Genomic DNA, 15,614 nt, shown 5'->3' on the forward strand with positions numbered 1-15,614 from the left:
ATGACCCAATTATTTCTATTAATTTTCAAATAAATTTTAGATGGTCTTGTTCCCTATTTTACCCTTAAGCAAGCTTTAGTTTCATTGTCTAGAGAATATGAAAACACATCTTGTTACTCCACACGGTAGGCCAATGAACATATTAAGTGTGAGAAAGTACAGCAGCAGCAGTTTCTTCACATTGCTTCACTGTTACATCTTGTACATTTTGTCATATAGAGCAGGCAGTAATCTGTGTACCGACCACCCCCCCTTGAGTTCAGTCTTTATTTCTTCCCTGTTATAAGTGAAAACAAAACCAGCTGCTAATAACAAAACCGGTTGCTGATAACAAAATGACTTTTTAAAATTCTTTTACTGTTAACATGGATTTCCAAGATAAATTCTGAAACTTATTTAAGCCTTTTAATAGATATTAAAAGATTTCTTTTATTTCATATAAAATGAAGTTAAAGAGAAAATCCTCAATACATCATAACATACAACTCACTGCCTCTACCACACCAACAGACTTTTGATACTTGAGATGAAAGATTAATAAATCTCTCTAGCAAGTGAAGTTTCCTTTGTTTAGGGATAATTTCTTGAAAAAATTCTGTAAGAGTAATAAATATTTCCTTTTCATCATACATAAATAAATATCAAAATACATTAGCTGGATTACAGTTCAGAGAGAATTTTTCTAGTCTTAGACTTCATTTTATAAACAAGAATAAGTAGAGAAAGTTACAGTTACAGAACTATTCTGCTTTACAGGAAAGAAAAATCAGACAGAAATTTCCAGTGCTTGTTTCTTAATATGAAAAAAAAAGACAAAAAAAAAAGACAGCTTTGCACACATAGACAATTTTTTTTTAAAGAATAGCTGTGAAAAGGAGTCATTAATCAGCAAGATCCATCTTACTGATCCTATGAAAATACGCAGATTTGATCAAGTCATGCATCTTAACACACACCTCCTCCCCCCCAACCCCCCAGCCCGTAATCTTGTAGTCATGTCTGGTTTCGTAAGAGGCCAGTTACTAAAATACAGACACTAGAATACCCAAATAATAAGCATACTTTTAATCCATTACTGAGCAGGTAAATTCTACTTAGTGAGGATGGAGTATCAGCACTTGAGCCTCTAGCTTGTGCTCCAATAAAACATTGTAACAGGTCCTTTCTTCAGTGCTGTTGATTTTGTTCTTTTCCAAATCCAGTAACTGAAGCAAACCTAATGATCTAATTTTTGAAGCAACCGAATCACCTTGGTATAGTACAACGTCACTCTGAGAAACTAAGAAGGACAGGATTCAATTGCGTATACATAGATATTGTGCCATTTTAAGAAACAATAGCCTTGGATAGAGATAGTATTCGCTGTGCAGATTTTTTCTTTTTATTTATTTATTTATTTAATCAGACCCTTTTATGGTACCCTATAAAACCTCCCATTAATATTTTCTTTTGAGACCACATATTTTCTTTTCTGCACCACAGCTGCTTTGACTTTGCGATCAGGAAAGCAGAAATGGTGTGACTTTAATTCAGGAAAAAAGTTGAAAACAGAGAAGAAAAAAAAAGCTTCCTAACAGCTAGAAGAAGGCACGCTAGTTCATTTTTTAAAGAGAGCCAGTGGGTCTACCTGTGTCTGCGAAAGACCAAAAGATTCTTGCAAGTCTTTTGTCAGATATTCCTGCTCAGCACAAATGTCTCAGATAGATACTGCAGGAAGTTCAAAATGGCTAACTGGATTTTAGGTGAGATATCTATATGTACTTAAAAAGCCATTAGATACCTATATGGAAGCAAACAAATCTCTTATGCCTTCACAGATGGAAAATCTCATTAATTTATCAAAAGTAATTATCTATTATAAAAATGTGTGAAAACTGCCCAACTATCTACCAAAAACTAGTGGAAAACATCATGATGCAGAACCAGAAAGAAACCAATATTCATGGTTCATGCACTGCTTCACTAGAAACTGACTACTACAAAGTTCACTACAAATTCCTAACTCTCCATTAACCCACAAATAAGGGGATAATTATTACTACTACAATTTCCTCGAAGTTTAAGGCATAGTTTAGCATAACAGATTCATAATCCTGAGACATGAGCTGTACTTGTGAAGAGGCAAATCTTTAATTTTTTCCAGTTTCTTTTTAGAAGACCCAAATAATAAATGGAAATACATAGAAATGCCAGCATTAGTTGCCTTTGCAATGGCCATTCAGATTGCTACATATACTTTAAGAAGAAGATTAAGAGGTGGAGTTACATGCTCAAAGACTGCACAGCACTTTTGTTTATAGTATCTTAGATTCCACAGAAAATCTTTCTCACCATCAAGATGCAAAAAGCAGAAAGATAATCACCAAACATAATGGATGCAGTGACAGTGCTTGGAAAATTCATGCTATAAGCAAGTAGAATCATAGCACAGACATGTGGTTATTAGCACTTAAGTGCTTGAATGACTACACCATATTTCAAGTGGTTTGGTGTAGTTCATACCCTGAATCTTCTGGGCCTTAAAACAAGAGCTGGGACATTTTAATGTGCCCCAAAATGCTGATGCCAATTACACGCTGAAGTGATGGAAGTCTTTGACAAAGTTGTGTACCACAGAATTTCTTCTACACAACATGAAATTCTTGTGTATCAAACAGGGACTCCTGTTTGATAGAGAAGGGGGGAGCGACAATTAACAGTGCAGTTCTTAGAACTACATAGGGTGTAGAAGACTCGGAAATAGAGGCATATTTAGAGTCTAATACAGATGGCGTTCAAGAATGATGACACAACTGTTTTATACTAAAACCAGGATAAAGATAGCAAATTCCATTTTAACTTATGTTGCAATAAATAAAAAAAAAGTTTTTATACACAATAAACAGACATTATAATTTTAGATAGTCAATTACTGTCCAATATGTTTTTTTTCTAAATATATTATGCAAACTTCTATTAAATTATTAGGATACTGGCAATGCCACCTCCTTGCTCCCCCTTAACTTGGCCTCCCTCCTCCTCTATTCTTTCACTGGTTGAAAAGCATCACGACAACCAGAAAGCATCTGCACAAATTCGCTGACAGAAAGTTAGACTGAATCCTGTTACGAAAATGTTCATGCAGAAGAGGACAGGAGATGAATAGAAGTGGGATAAGAGTAAAAGGCTAAAAATCCTAAATAATAAATGATAACACATTAGATATATTCATTTGCGTTTTTTCTTTCGAATCATGATATACTTTTTCCTACTCTATGCTATTCTTACAATTTTTACTTTTGAATGTATTTTCCTAGTCCTATTTCTTTAAAATTCTCCAATCCCTGCTACACTAAGACCAAACCCAAACAAAAAAACCCCCATAAAACCCAACCCAAAGCCTACCAAAAAAAAAGAAAAAAAAAAGGGGGGGGGGGGGGGCAGGGCAGGGCAGAGAGAAATAATGCATTAACAAATCTAACAAGGTGTTAAATTGATACCTGAAAATTTGCACAGGTAGAATATAATAGTGAAAGAGCGAAGAAGGAACAATTCGGCTTGGCATGCTAAAAGATTTTCTTTATATTATATTTCTTTCCAAGCCAATTTTGGCATACAATATTTTTTTAATTTTTAGTCATGATGATTAGAAAATTTCTGTTAAAGTATCTTGCAATAATATTAAAAATTAAATAATGAATTTGACATAAAATCTTTATTAAAAAAAGGGAATAGTGATTTTCAGAGTTTTCGTTAAGTCCTTACCCTTTCTACTTTCTGCAAGGAAGTCTAAAACTGTCAAATTACTAGTTTCTCAACAAACTGCAGTTACTGAATAGACAGGAACCTATGTCTTAAACTAATCCAAGCCATTCTTTTTCCTTTTGTCATATTGAATATTTATTGAATGGTCTAGTCTAAGATATTAATAACTCAGTTGATAACTCAGTCTTCAATCACTCTATTTTAATCATAGCTTCCTGATACAAATGATATTCTATTACATTGACACTCTTTCTAGACTCCTGAATATGTTTTGAGAAAAGTCTTGTATAGAGCTGAACAGGTGCTACATTTGATCAGGAGGAGGAAGAGGAAATTTTATTAAAATGTGTTTGCAATTCACAACATGCATGTAATTTAGCTTGCGTCTGAACTCCATGTTGCGAAGTTACCTTCTAAAATCAGCAAGATCTTGCTTTATTTAAGGGAAAGGTTCAAAGGAAATGTTACAAGATTGAAGGAAATATTTTTATAGCAAAAAACTATGTCCAGTAAAACTAGGTAAAACCAGAAAACTCAACTGATTTCAAGATACAGACTCATAAATTTTTGAGTAAATCACTCATAAATTTTTGAGATTATGCAGCTTTTAAGACTGTCCCTACCATTCCTAGAAGAATTTATCTGAAGATATTGGAGTCTTAAAAGCTTCCATTATTTGATGGAATAAGAATCAGATCTAAGAACTGAAATTCTACTGCTTTTATCCTGATCTCACTACTGCTGATAGTTGATAAATAAAATTATTTTTGGTCAACTCTTTAAAGGAAATTTGGGATAAATTTTAGGATTTTATGATCAGTCATCCATTTTAATAATGGTTATTTCCCACAATAAGGAAGCTGCAGAATGACTGATGACATCCTCCTGGAAGGTAAAACTGCAAGCATTCAAATGCACTGGGCTTCTGGCCAAATCACAGAAAAGAAAAGAATGTGAAACTTTCACAACACTATTTATGTGAGTATGACTTTAACAGTGCAGCAAAGGTAGTGAGAAGTTGTAGATTTCACTTTCACAAGACTAAAGCTTCATTTTTCCTCTGGTTTTCTGACTTGGAATAATACATTAATTTTTCCCTTTCTTGGAAACACATATACCCATTGCCCTTGTGATCACCTGTTGGTAATTGCCCAGTTTATCTTGGAAGTGAAGTCAAACGTTCCCAGAGGAATATTTCATTGGTATCTTAGAAGAGAAAAAAAAAAAAAAAAATCCACAGTTGCAAAATATTTTATATTATCCAATATTAAAATATTAATCTTCATCAACTTGTAAGAATTTTGCATATCTTCTAATGCAGACAGAAGATATGTGTTAGAAGGTACACACATCTCCACAACTTCTAGAGTTTGCTTCATTACTGGAAAGATATTTCTTCCTTTAAGAGACACTAAAATTATTATTAACATCATGTGTTGCTACGCATGGGTATCAATCCTAAAAGCTAGTCCGCTTATTACTCAACAACCTATAATTCTGATGGTTTAGGTGGATAACTAATTCAACATCTTCCAAAATGCACCATTAAAGAGAAGACTTCCTGATGTACAGAAAACTACTCCTCACATTGTCTTCATTACACATATAGCAAACCCCCTCAAAACTATATTTGTTAATAATGATAGCCTCCAATAATGAGCTTTTGCACCGTTTCTCAGCCCTTTAAGAAATAACAACTGACTCCTTCTGACTTTCTAGGTGTTTTCCTCTAAGATCCTTCTCAATTGTAGGCAACTTAACAGAGCAGTCAGAGGAAGACACCTTGACATATCAGGATATGGAGAAAGTAATTCTTACAGTTTTTTGATCCTGCCTGTTTTGCCATGAATCTAGAAGAGGTACAAGTCAGCATCTCACAGATACGGAATAAAAGCACTTTTTTGACAAAAAAACTCTGACAAGGACAGACAAGAGACTAGAAGTTCCACTATGATTATGGCGTAAGTAAGATATTGAAGAAGAGATCCTGCTTATTACTAAAGGCAAACCACAGAAGTAGGTTTCTGAGTGTACAGGGATCTGGAAGGGTATCTCACAGAAAAATCAATGAAGTAAAATTGTCCAACAAGTAGGAAAGAATACACTGACAGTTTCCATCTGAAAATCAGATTATCAGAAGCAGATGGCCAAGAGATGAAGCCTGAGATTGGTCTGGAAGACATTCCACACATGGACAAGGAATTAATGCAAGAAAATTTTCTGACAAACCTTTAGTGTAAAAAAAAAAAGATAATGGAAAACGATAATCTTCTGGAAAACTTCCAGAATTCTATGAAGCAAGTGGAGACACCAGGCAAAACAAAACCAAACAACAAACAAAACCCAAAATACATCTGCCCACACATGTAAAAAAAAAAAAAAAAAAAAGAAAAAAATATATATAGGGAAAAGTTTTCCACTTCCTCTTGTACTGGAATTCATTTCTGCTTTTGTAAATTACACTGTGTGTAACAACTTATTTTGTGTATAGGCCATATATATGTATACTTCTGGATTGTGAAGAGCCCCAAATCAACATCAGAACATAACTACACGTTTGAGTTATTTGTACCATATATGATGATGGATAAGGACACAGTAAATGTTGTTTCTCTCTTGTTGGACCTACACATAGTCCAAACAGGATGACAATACTAAAGAATGTACTAACTTCAGCTACAAAGACTTTATTTATTGAAATTAAATTTGAGCCTTTGGTAAAAGGTGAAGGTACAAAACTTCAGTCTGGAGCTACATGACCGATGTTTTCATACACCTTTCTAGCACTTTGTCCAGTGTACGACAATCCATGCATTATTATTTTTTTGTAAATTTTTTTCTTCTTCTCCATCAAATGGCAAAATTATTTTCTTTTTTCTTGTCTGCCACAGAGCCAGCCTTTCTTTCCTACAGACCCAGACATCCTGTCACCCGCTACGAGCTATTGCTTTCATGGCTACTCTAGAATTGCAATCTATCTAAAATTACTGTTTTATCTAGAGTTACGTCTTATTTTGATGTGGTTGTTTCCATCATCACATGTATTGGTGAAAGGGAGCAAGCAAGAATATGGAGCTACACATGGAGAAAATATGATACCTCTGCCAATGTGATCTGGGCCAGAGAGAGCGCCAAGCTGACCATGTGAACTACATCCCAAGAGTATGATTCCATTAGATGCAGAGATCTGAATTTACAGATTGCTGCCATGAAAACATGAGTGGTGTTTTCTCCTCTGTGCTTCCAGATTTGCAATCCTGAGTTCTTCTCTTTGAGTACCTCTGGTGACTTTTGAACGATGGTCTTGACCAGCTTAACCCACTAAACCAGGAAACAAATGTCTGAACAGTTTTCGGATGTGCTTGTAAATTAGTCTTACAAATATCAGCACTGATATAAACATTGCAGGACAGCAGCAGTGTAGCAGATCCAGAACTTTGTTAAGCTAAATATTTTCAAGATATGCTGGAAAAACAGATTATTAAAACAATGAGTTTTGTATGTTTTCATATGTGTTTCTATGTGTCCTTCCCTTCCATAAAAATTTGAATTCAGACTTTTGCAGTGATATGATATGCATCTCCTCCTAGTTGCACAGGTACAAATACAGAGACAGTGCATAATCCAACAGGACAAACTGGAAATCACGGCCAAAGGTAAAACATTCAACTTGTTTCAGAGGGAAAAGAAAGATTAAAAATTACACTTCTATAGGAATTTGCATAACCAACCTCAATTTCACCACTGAAGTTGCATCAGACTAACTTCCTAAGCAGATTAAGCCCCATGTTCATTATTCTTTAAGAGAAACATCCATTATTTAACTTGTCTTCAGCCTTCCTACCACAGTTGGTGTCAAAAAGACAAATAGCAAACACTTCCGTTAGTGTGCTGCTATCAGAGTTACTATGCAAGTGCTATCCCTTATCAAACAAAAGTTCAGGAATTTGAGAACTACAGGAATAACCCTGGAGGGGAAAAAAAAAAAAAAAAGTACTAATAGGCATAATTAAAGTTTAATCTAATGCTGGCAACAATAGTAAACAGATACAAAATTATTTCAAATAAATCTATAATGAAAATTAGAAGGCTTCTAATAACGCATAAAATAGGCATACAAATAGCATAGTACAGAAACAGAGCTTAAGATCTTTAAGATATAAGGATGGTGCTTGATAAAAAGATACTGTATAGCAGATCTGGATTATTATTACTTAAACTTTTCTAGAAAGCCTTTAATAGAGTATGTTTAGCATCAAGGAGCATGGACTGTGTTTCTATTATATGAATCCCACATTTCAGGGCTGCTTCCGGTCAGCTGTAGGGACCAGAAAAAGATTTCTTTTCTGCTTGGTTTCTGTGTTGGGCAGCTGCCAGTTTCTGAAGCCCAAGAGCTATTCCACACTTTGAGGCAAAATGCACATTTATATGTGTTAGTGCACACTGAAATTTCTCCAGTGCCTGGTTGATGGGTCTTCCTGTATTCTCAGAGTTAAACCTATCACCACATTTCCTCAGTGAGAATCTAATTCAAATTTGCATTGGCAAGGCACATTGTTTGTTTGTTGGTTTGTTTTCCTGCTTCTCCTTGGAGTGAGGTTAATTTCTTGATACTGTTCCAAATTTTTTCTTGCTGCTTAGGACAACAGGCAATGCACTCATTCACCTTTCCCTTTCCTGTCTTCTGCCCCATTTTGCCAATTTATAGTTTTGATTGCTATAGTATATCTAGTGGTATATAACTGCTACGTCTTACACATGTCAAACTGCTGGGACTGTGCTGCATGGGAACAGATCCTTCACAGATCTTTTCTGATTAAGTATGTACTGAATGGCTGCTTGTGATACGGACAGACAAACTAGGTTCAGCCCAAAGAGTTTCTAAGTTTCCAGGTTAACAGATAAGACAATGTGGACAGACACAGCCCATTTATGAAGTTCACACTGCTAGCTAACATTTGAAAGGCTTAGCTGAAATGCAGTGTACCCATTAATTACATACAGGAGTTTGTCAAGTTACGGATATACTCTTGGTATAGTTTTGCTTCATTTAACATACTTTTAAATTCTACAATTTTTCGTAAAACAATTTATAGATTCTATTTAGACCTTAATTATAAGAGGGACTCTGGGTTAGCATGTATTTGAGAATCGCCTAACAGGTTTAAATTGCCAGTTTTAAGTGAAGTATTTCGTGGTTATGTACACCCTTTTCCTCATTCCTCATACAGTTTTTCCAATAAAAGCCTATTTACAAGGGATAGAATCTAAAATAAATGTTTTTCCTCAACATAGCAATTCAGAGGCACATCGAAGGAGGTGATCCTGCCCCTCTACTCTGCTCTCTTGAGACCTCACCTGGAGTATTGTGTGCAGTTCTGGTGTCCTCCACATAAAAAGGACATGGAACTGCTGGAACAGGTCCAGAGGAGGGCCACGAGAATGATCAGGGGACTGGAGCACCTCCCGTATGAAGATAGGCTGAGGAAGTTGGGGCTGTTCAGCCTGGAGAAGAGAAGGCTGCATGGAGACCTCATAGCAGCCTTCCAGTGTCTGAAGGGGGCCTATAGGGATGCTGGGAAGGGACTCTTCATTAAGGACTGTAGTGATAGGACAAGGGGTAATGGGTTAAAACTTAAACAGGGGAAATTTAGATTGGATAAAAGGAAGAAATTCTTTACTGTAAGGGTGGTGAGGCATTGGAATGGGCTGCCCAGGGAAGTTGTGAATGCTTCATCCCTGGCCGTGTTCAAGGACAGGTTGGACAGAACCTTGGGTGACATGGTTCAGTGTGAGGTGTCCCTGCCCATGTCAGGGAGGTTGGAACTAGATGATCTTAAGGTCCTTTCCAATCCTAACTATTCTATGATTCTATTTTTGTTTGAATTTTGATATTCCTTTGGAAGCTCCTGAATGATAATCTTGATCAGACTTCCAACACAGGAGAAGGGAAATCAACAAGATAACTTATGTATTGAAAACTACAAAATCCTGAATTCTGTCAGATATTCTACGTGTATTCTACAACAACAAATGACAAAGTATTTTTTTCCCCGAACGTAACAATTTATCCATTATAATAGTTATATTTTTAAAGAGGTCAAATAATAAAATGTCCTAAATACTAAGACAGTATTTTCTATTTAAGAAAATAAATTTCCCCTGTTAATAGATAAGGTACAGTAAAATACAAGTGGCATGAGATAAAACTCCTTTTGGATAACATCATTTAGTTTCTGCAGAAGCTGTACTCCCAAAGACAAAAAATTGCAAAAGATCTGGAAGTAATTGGAAACTATTGTATTGTTTTGGGCTACAGACAAAAAAAAAAAAAGCAAAAAAAAAAAGCAATTGAAATCTAAATCTGATGTAAGAAGGAACTACACTGCAAAAAGTAAATGGTTTTGGTTTTTTTCTTAAATTGCATGGTGTATTGAAGAAATCTGCCACTCCAACAGCAACACAGCTGTGACATGCTCAACTAGGCTGAGGGAACAAAGACCAGCTAATCAAGCACAGATCTTGTCAAACAACCAATCTTCATCCATTTTACACTACATGCCTATTTTACGAAAAGTGAAAATCATTATATGTATACTATGAATTATCTAGAAAAAAAAAATCTTTCAAGTACTTGAATGTATGTTTTTCATTTATATAAGAAATAAAGAAAATAAAACCTTAAAATTAACCTCAATTTTAATCTAGTTATGTAGGTGATACTAGGAAAAAATAAAATTGGTGAAGGGAAGCAAGTTACAGTACAAAAGAGATTCTGAAAATACAAAGAGTATAACTTTTTGTTCTTCCCCAAATCCACAAATGATGCACTATCCCTACAGGAGTTCCTTTAAAACTTAAAATGTATTTTTCACAGAAACTCCAAATTCCTTTGGGGGAAAGGCTTGATTGCATATCCCTCAGAGTCTACAAGGCTGCCATATGAACTGAATTATCCATGACATGTACCTTCAGACATTTGTAATGTGATATTTCATTTAAATTTAGACCATACCTTGGACGTGAGCCGCTGGCAATGTTGATTTTATTCAGGAGCTCAGATAAGAAAAAAATTCTGACATCCTTGCTAATCTGTAGTTGTTAACATGGAAATTCCAACATAAAGAGCATAAAAGCACCTAATTTGCTGTAGCAAATGAAAGGAAAACAAACTTTGCATTTCCCTTTCCTTTTCAATGTCTAAAGTTACTTTGTTCTGTGCAAACAAAAGTGTACTTCTCAAAGGTTTTTTAATATTGGCATCTATCTTTTGAGTGACACATTTCAAAACTTCCCCACATAACCTGTAAAATATCATTCAATTTGAATATGAAGGACTTCCCCATGTTAGGAGGGAAAGCCCTAGTTACATTAGGATTACTGAAAAAACACAGTACTTTATATAGTCTTTAAAGTTCATACTACTCAATTTATCATATGGAAAAGCTCAGGTAGCACTATCTCTCTTTTTATAGACATAAGTTAACCTCATTTGCTGCAAACGACATCTCCTACAGCTCCAAATTCCAAATTCTGTTAGCTATAGGGTGGATTACGGTATTTGTCTGTCTGCCATTCTCTTCTAGCCATGTTATGTATTTGTATTTTCATATTGTTTACCTTCTGTATTCTTTCGACAAACATTTTTAACATGTAAATATTTTTTTTTCTCCTGCAGTTAAATAGAACTACAGAACTGGTTGTTTTGTACACCTATAGGAATAAATGCAATATTCGGTGGAGATGCAATTTACAGAAGCTATACTTTTGGAGTTAGGAAGGTGAGGGGAGGAGAACGCAATTTGCACTTCTACAGCCCCCTGTTGATCAGTTCCTGTAGAAACATTTAACATCAGCAAACAGCATTACCTTCTCAAGTACTTAGTAATAAATGGACATCAGGATAGAAAATCTTTCTTATTTAGAAGACATGAAAACAACACTGAGTATCAGATGGGCTATGCAAACTATAAGCTTGCAGTTTCCCTGAGTAATTGGGTAGATGGAAAATAGATCTCCCAAGCAAACACTGAAGGGAATGAATAAATGTTCAAAACTTTAAAATGATCAGGTTCTTCACATTATTTTAGGTATAAAATTAATCTTATTTTTTAAATAGTAAAATATTTTGAAATAATAAATAACATGTATAATAGCAATAAAAATAACAAATCGATTTGCATTTGTTACACAGCTTTACTGGGATATCTAAAGAAAAAGCATTGCACAGAGCTTAAATTTCTCTCTCTTCCTTTCAATCAATATTTGAGGCAAAGTTTCATCTCTAGGGCCCTTAATGGCAGGAATTCCTGGAGCCAGCAAATGAGTAATGTTAAACCTATGATTAGATGATGAGGCCATCAAAGACACTAGACCTTAATGCTACATTCCACTTTATTCCTGAGAACTGCAGTAAACCCCATGGCTAGAGAAGAAAAGACTGTAAGTTATTCCTTTCCTCCTGAAAATGTTTCAAAAATTGCTAAAAAAAAAAAAAAAAAGAAAGAAAGAAAGAAAAGAGAAAGAAATAAAAAAGTTGCATGACATGAAGATAGAGCTCAAAAGCCTTAATGGACCTTTTGGAATTTTCCTGGAACCCAGGACTTCACAATTAGGTAACAAATTTTTCCAGTACCCTGCTGGAGCAAGTTTGAAGTTTAAAACCCACTGAGGATTCCTGCCAGGGATGTATTTTTCTTTTACTTTTCCCTAACCTATATCCACCCTGGCTAAAAGAGGAAGAAAAGAAAAGAAAAAAAAAAAAAAGAAAGGAAGAGGAAAAAAAAGAAAACAAGATTTAATGCTTTCCTTATGACACAAGCTTTAAGAAATGCAACCTACGGACTGGCAAACAGCAGGTAAGTTGGAGCCCCCTCCCACAAAATCAGTTGTAAATGTTAATTATTTTTAGACAGATTTCTCAAAAGTAGATCTTAATTTCAATTACCCCTAGGAATTAATTGTTTTTAGTACATTTTTGGTGCATGTTCTTCATGTGCAACAGTAAAGACACAAACAAGTACTTTCCCTTAATAATACTAGAACAAGTATTTTTATACACTACCTTGGTTTGAATTTAACTTATATTATAAACCTATGGGGTACTTGGCAAATTTTAGAAATATAAAATATAGAAATATAAAATTAGAAATACAAAAACTTGTGAAGTTATTTGGATGTTTTAGGCCATCTTTTTTTTCTTCTAATTTACAAAGTGAGCAAAATTCTGAAATGTTTGCTGATAGCACTGGGAGTTTAAAGTAGAAAGCTATATATATATATGAAATTAACCAATAACACAATAACACTTCTGTCAAAACAAATAACATTAAAATTGAGATACAAACAATCCAAACGGTATGAAGTATTTTAGCTTTGAATTTTTCACTTGTGAATGCAATTAAAAATGTTACTTTATTCAGATTTCTGAGAAACCCATTACTGCTTTGCTAAAAAAAACCCAACAATTAACCACAGCATTTTAAAAATAGAAATACTCCACTTTTGCATGTTCTTGAGGACAACCTAAACCATGTTCTGCTTTTTATGTACTGACAGCTACATAAAAGATCCAGTAAATTATATCATGTATATCAAAAGTAATAGTCACCTCAAAGACAGGTTTAAAAAAATTACTTATTCAAAGACAAATTTCAACATAAAATTATGACAATAGTATCCTATTTATGTATTCTAAATAAGAACTGGCTTGAAAGAGAGTTCATAGCCAGAAAAAAGGCATAATGTACACCCACACACATTTGTAAAAGAAATGCAAATATACACTGTGTACCCTCTGAATACAGAGAAACTATGGAACTTGAAAAAAAAGATTAAAAATCTAGACTTTATATGCTACCAGGAGAGATTAACTTGTATCTTCTTATACTGAAATGGAAGAATGAAACAAACAGCATGATACAGTTCTTAGCCTGGCAGTAATCCAGCACTATGCAAAAAAAACTAATACAGTTAAAGCCAGAGAATGTCTTACCTGTGAACAAAGTAGCATAACAAGTTCGACCACTGAAGTACTTGACTTCATGCAAACCAGACCTGCAATAAATAGTAAAAAAAAAATTTAATATTGGTGATATTTAGTTATCATAACTCCATGGCTTCAGAAATTCCATTAACTATCTGTAACATGTATTTATTATCACTCAAATTCACTAAAACAAGTTCAAGGCACAATTATCTGAGAATTTGATATTCAAATACACTTAAATGTTCAGAAAGCATCAACATTTTCACCAATCTATACCAGCTTCAAGACAGAAAGTTTTTTAATCACTGCCTAATAACATTGCCACTATTAGAAATATTTGTTTGCAGCTTTGGAAATGCAAATTTACCTTCTGAGAGGGGGATAGCATATTCAAGTTTTTAAAAGACACATTATAAAGAGACATAGAGAAAATTACGCTTTACTGTTAACTTTATATAGTAGCTTCTGTTATTTAAACTCACATAGAAATTAACATGATGGTTTCAGGCATAGAAATACTTTGGGTGTATTAAATAACTGAGAAATTCACAAACATAAAGCTTGCAACTGAGGACTAAATAGGAAGCTGAAAAGCAAACTGAAGTGTTTTAAGTAGGTTTCTACAAACAGCGATTAGAGACAAAAGCACTCCTACACAATAGCACATATACTTATTGCAGGTAGTGGATAAATACCCTTTTGTGCCCATTTTGCTAACAACCCCATCCTTATTGTATAGTACCACAGAACAAGCTGTAAGAAGCTACCAGGATTCCATTCTATCAGATATATGGGCAGACAGTTAACTAATGAAATAAGAGGCAGATGTGCAAAGCTCATTTAGGGAGACAATTGCTGTAATTGATCAGCTATTCTCAAGCTCAAGTGCTAGAGGAGCAGAAAGATTAATGGGATACTTATCACCTGCAAGCTACCTCCACTGTTTGAAAGCTGACAAAGAAAATCCAAACAGAAGACTCTACAGTTAAACAAATGCAGGTAGCAGAGACATATCAAATATTTTATCACAGGATGTTCTGGTTTATTTTTAATCCACCTATATTCTGTAGAACTAAAAAAAATCTGTCATGCCCTCACTTATCATCATTTAAAATCATACCTCAGATGTATTAAAATATGACCAAGGCAATATAATGCTCTTACAAAGATATTCCCATACTACAGTCTTCTAAATTGGTACATGTCTTCGCCTTCTGATTTCACATCAAAAGAACAAATGTATCCAGAATAAGCATCCAACACAGCTACAAAAAATAAACCAAGTAAATTACATAGCTAATATTATTCATAATCAGTAGTTTCTTTGCATCTTCATCAGGTTTCCAAATAGAAGAGAAAACTCAATACAAAATATACATATTAAACTCATGAGTACTTCCTGGCTGAATCTATTAAATTTGAAGTTCTCAACTTTCTGAGACAGTTGTGTAGCTGTTGTCACCTGTGTAGCTTCAAACAATATGAAAAGAAGTTTGGAGCATGGCTCAAACCAAACATGCCTAAATGGCACAAAGGTAGGATAAGTACTTATGATTACCGTCCAGATAAAAATGATGATCTAGTCTTAATGACACAAATGCTGTGTACATAATAAAACAGGACTCCCTGTATGAAGGATGTAATAATTACATTAGTGCAAACTTTTCTATTTACAGTAATAATTTCTATATGCTATATGTAACTTTTTAATAGTTTGATGATTCTATGGGCTTGTCTAAAGTGGTTGTCTGACCTAAAATTATTTTCTCAATTTGTCTAGACATCATTTGATAATTTTTGCATTTCACATTTAATCAATTGCCAGCATGGATGCAGTTTTCTTGCATTCAAAAAGCAAATCAAACTGAGTTTGATGAAATTC

At 34.3% G+C, this 15,614-nt stretch overlaps 1 protein-coding gene across 3 annotated transcripts in view; it reads right to left on the bottom strand.

Moving 5' to 3' along the window:
• Positions 1-15,614, bottom strand: part of NBEA (neurobeachin) — a 510,937-nt gene that overhangs the window by 252,197 nt on the left and 243,126 nt on the right. For all 3 annotated transcript variants that reach the window (XM_065678397.1, XM_065678396.1, XM_065678395.1), the window contains one exon: positions 13,739-13,800. In XM_065678397.1, the coding sequence (XP_065534469.1) occupies positions 13,739-13,800 (62 nt within the window). The remainder of the gene's footprint in view (positions 1-13,738; positions 13,801-15,614) is intronic.

Source organism: Lathamus discolor, chromosome 4, assembly GCF_037157495.1.
Source record: "Lathamus discolor isolate bLatDis1 chromosome 4, bLatDis1.hap1, whole genome shotgun sequence".
Taxonomy (NCBI): Eukaryota; Metazoa; Chordata; class Aves; order Psittaciformes; family Psittacidae; genus Lathamus; species Lathamus discolor.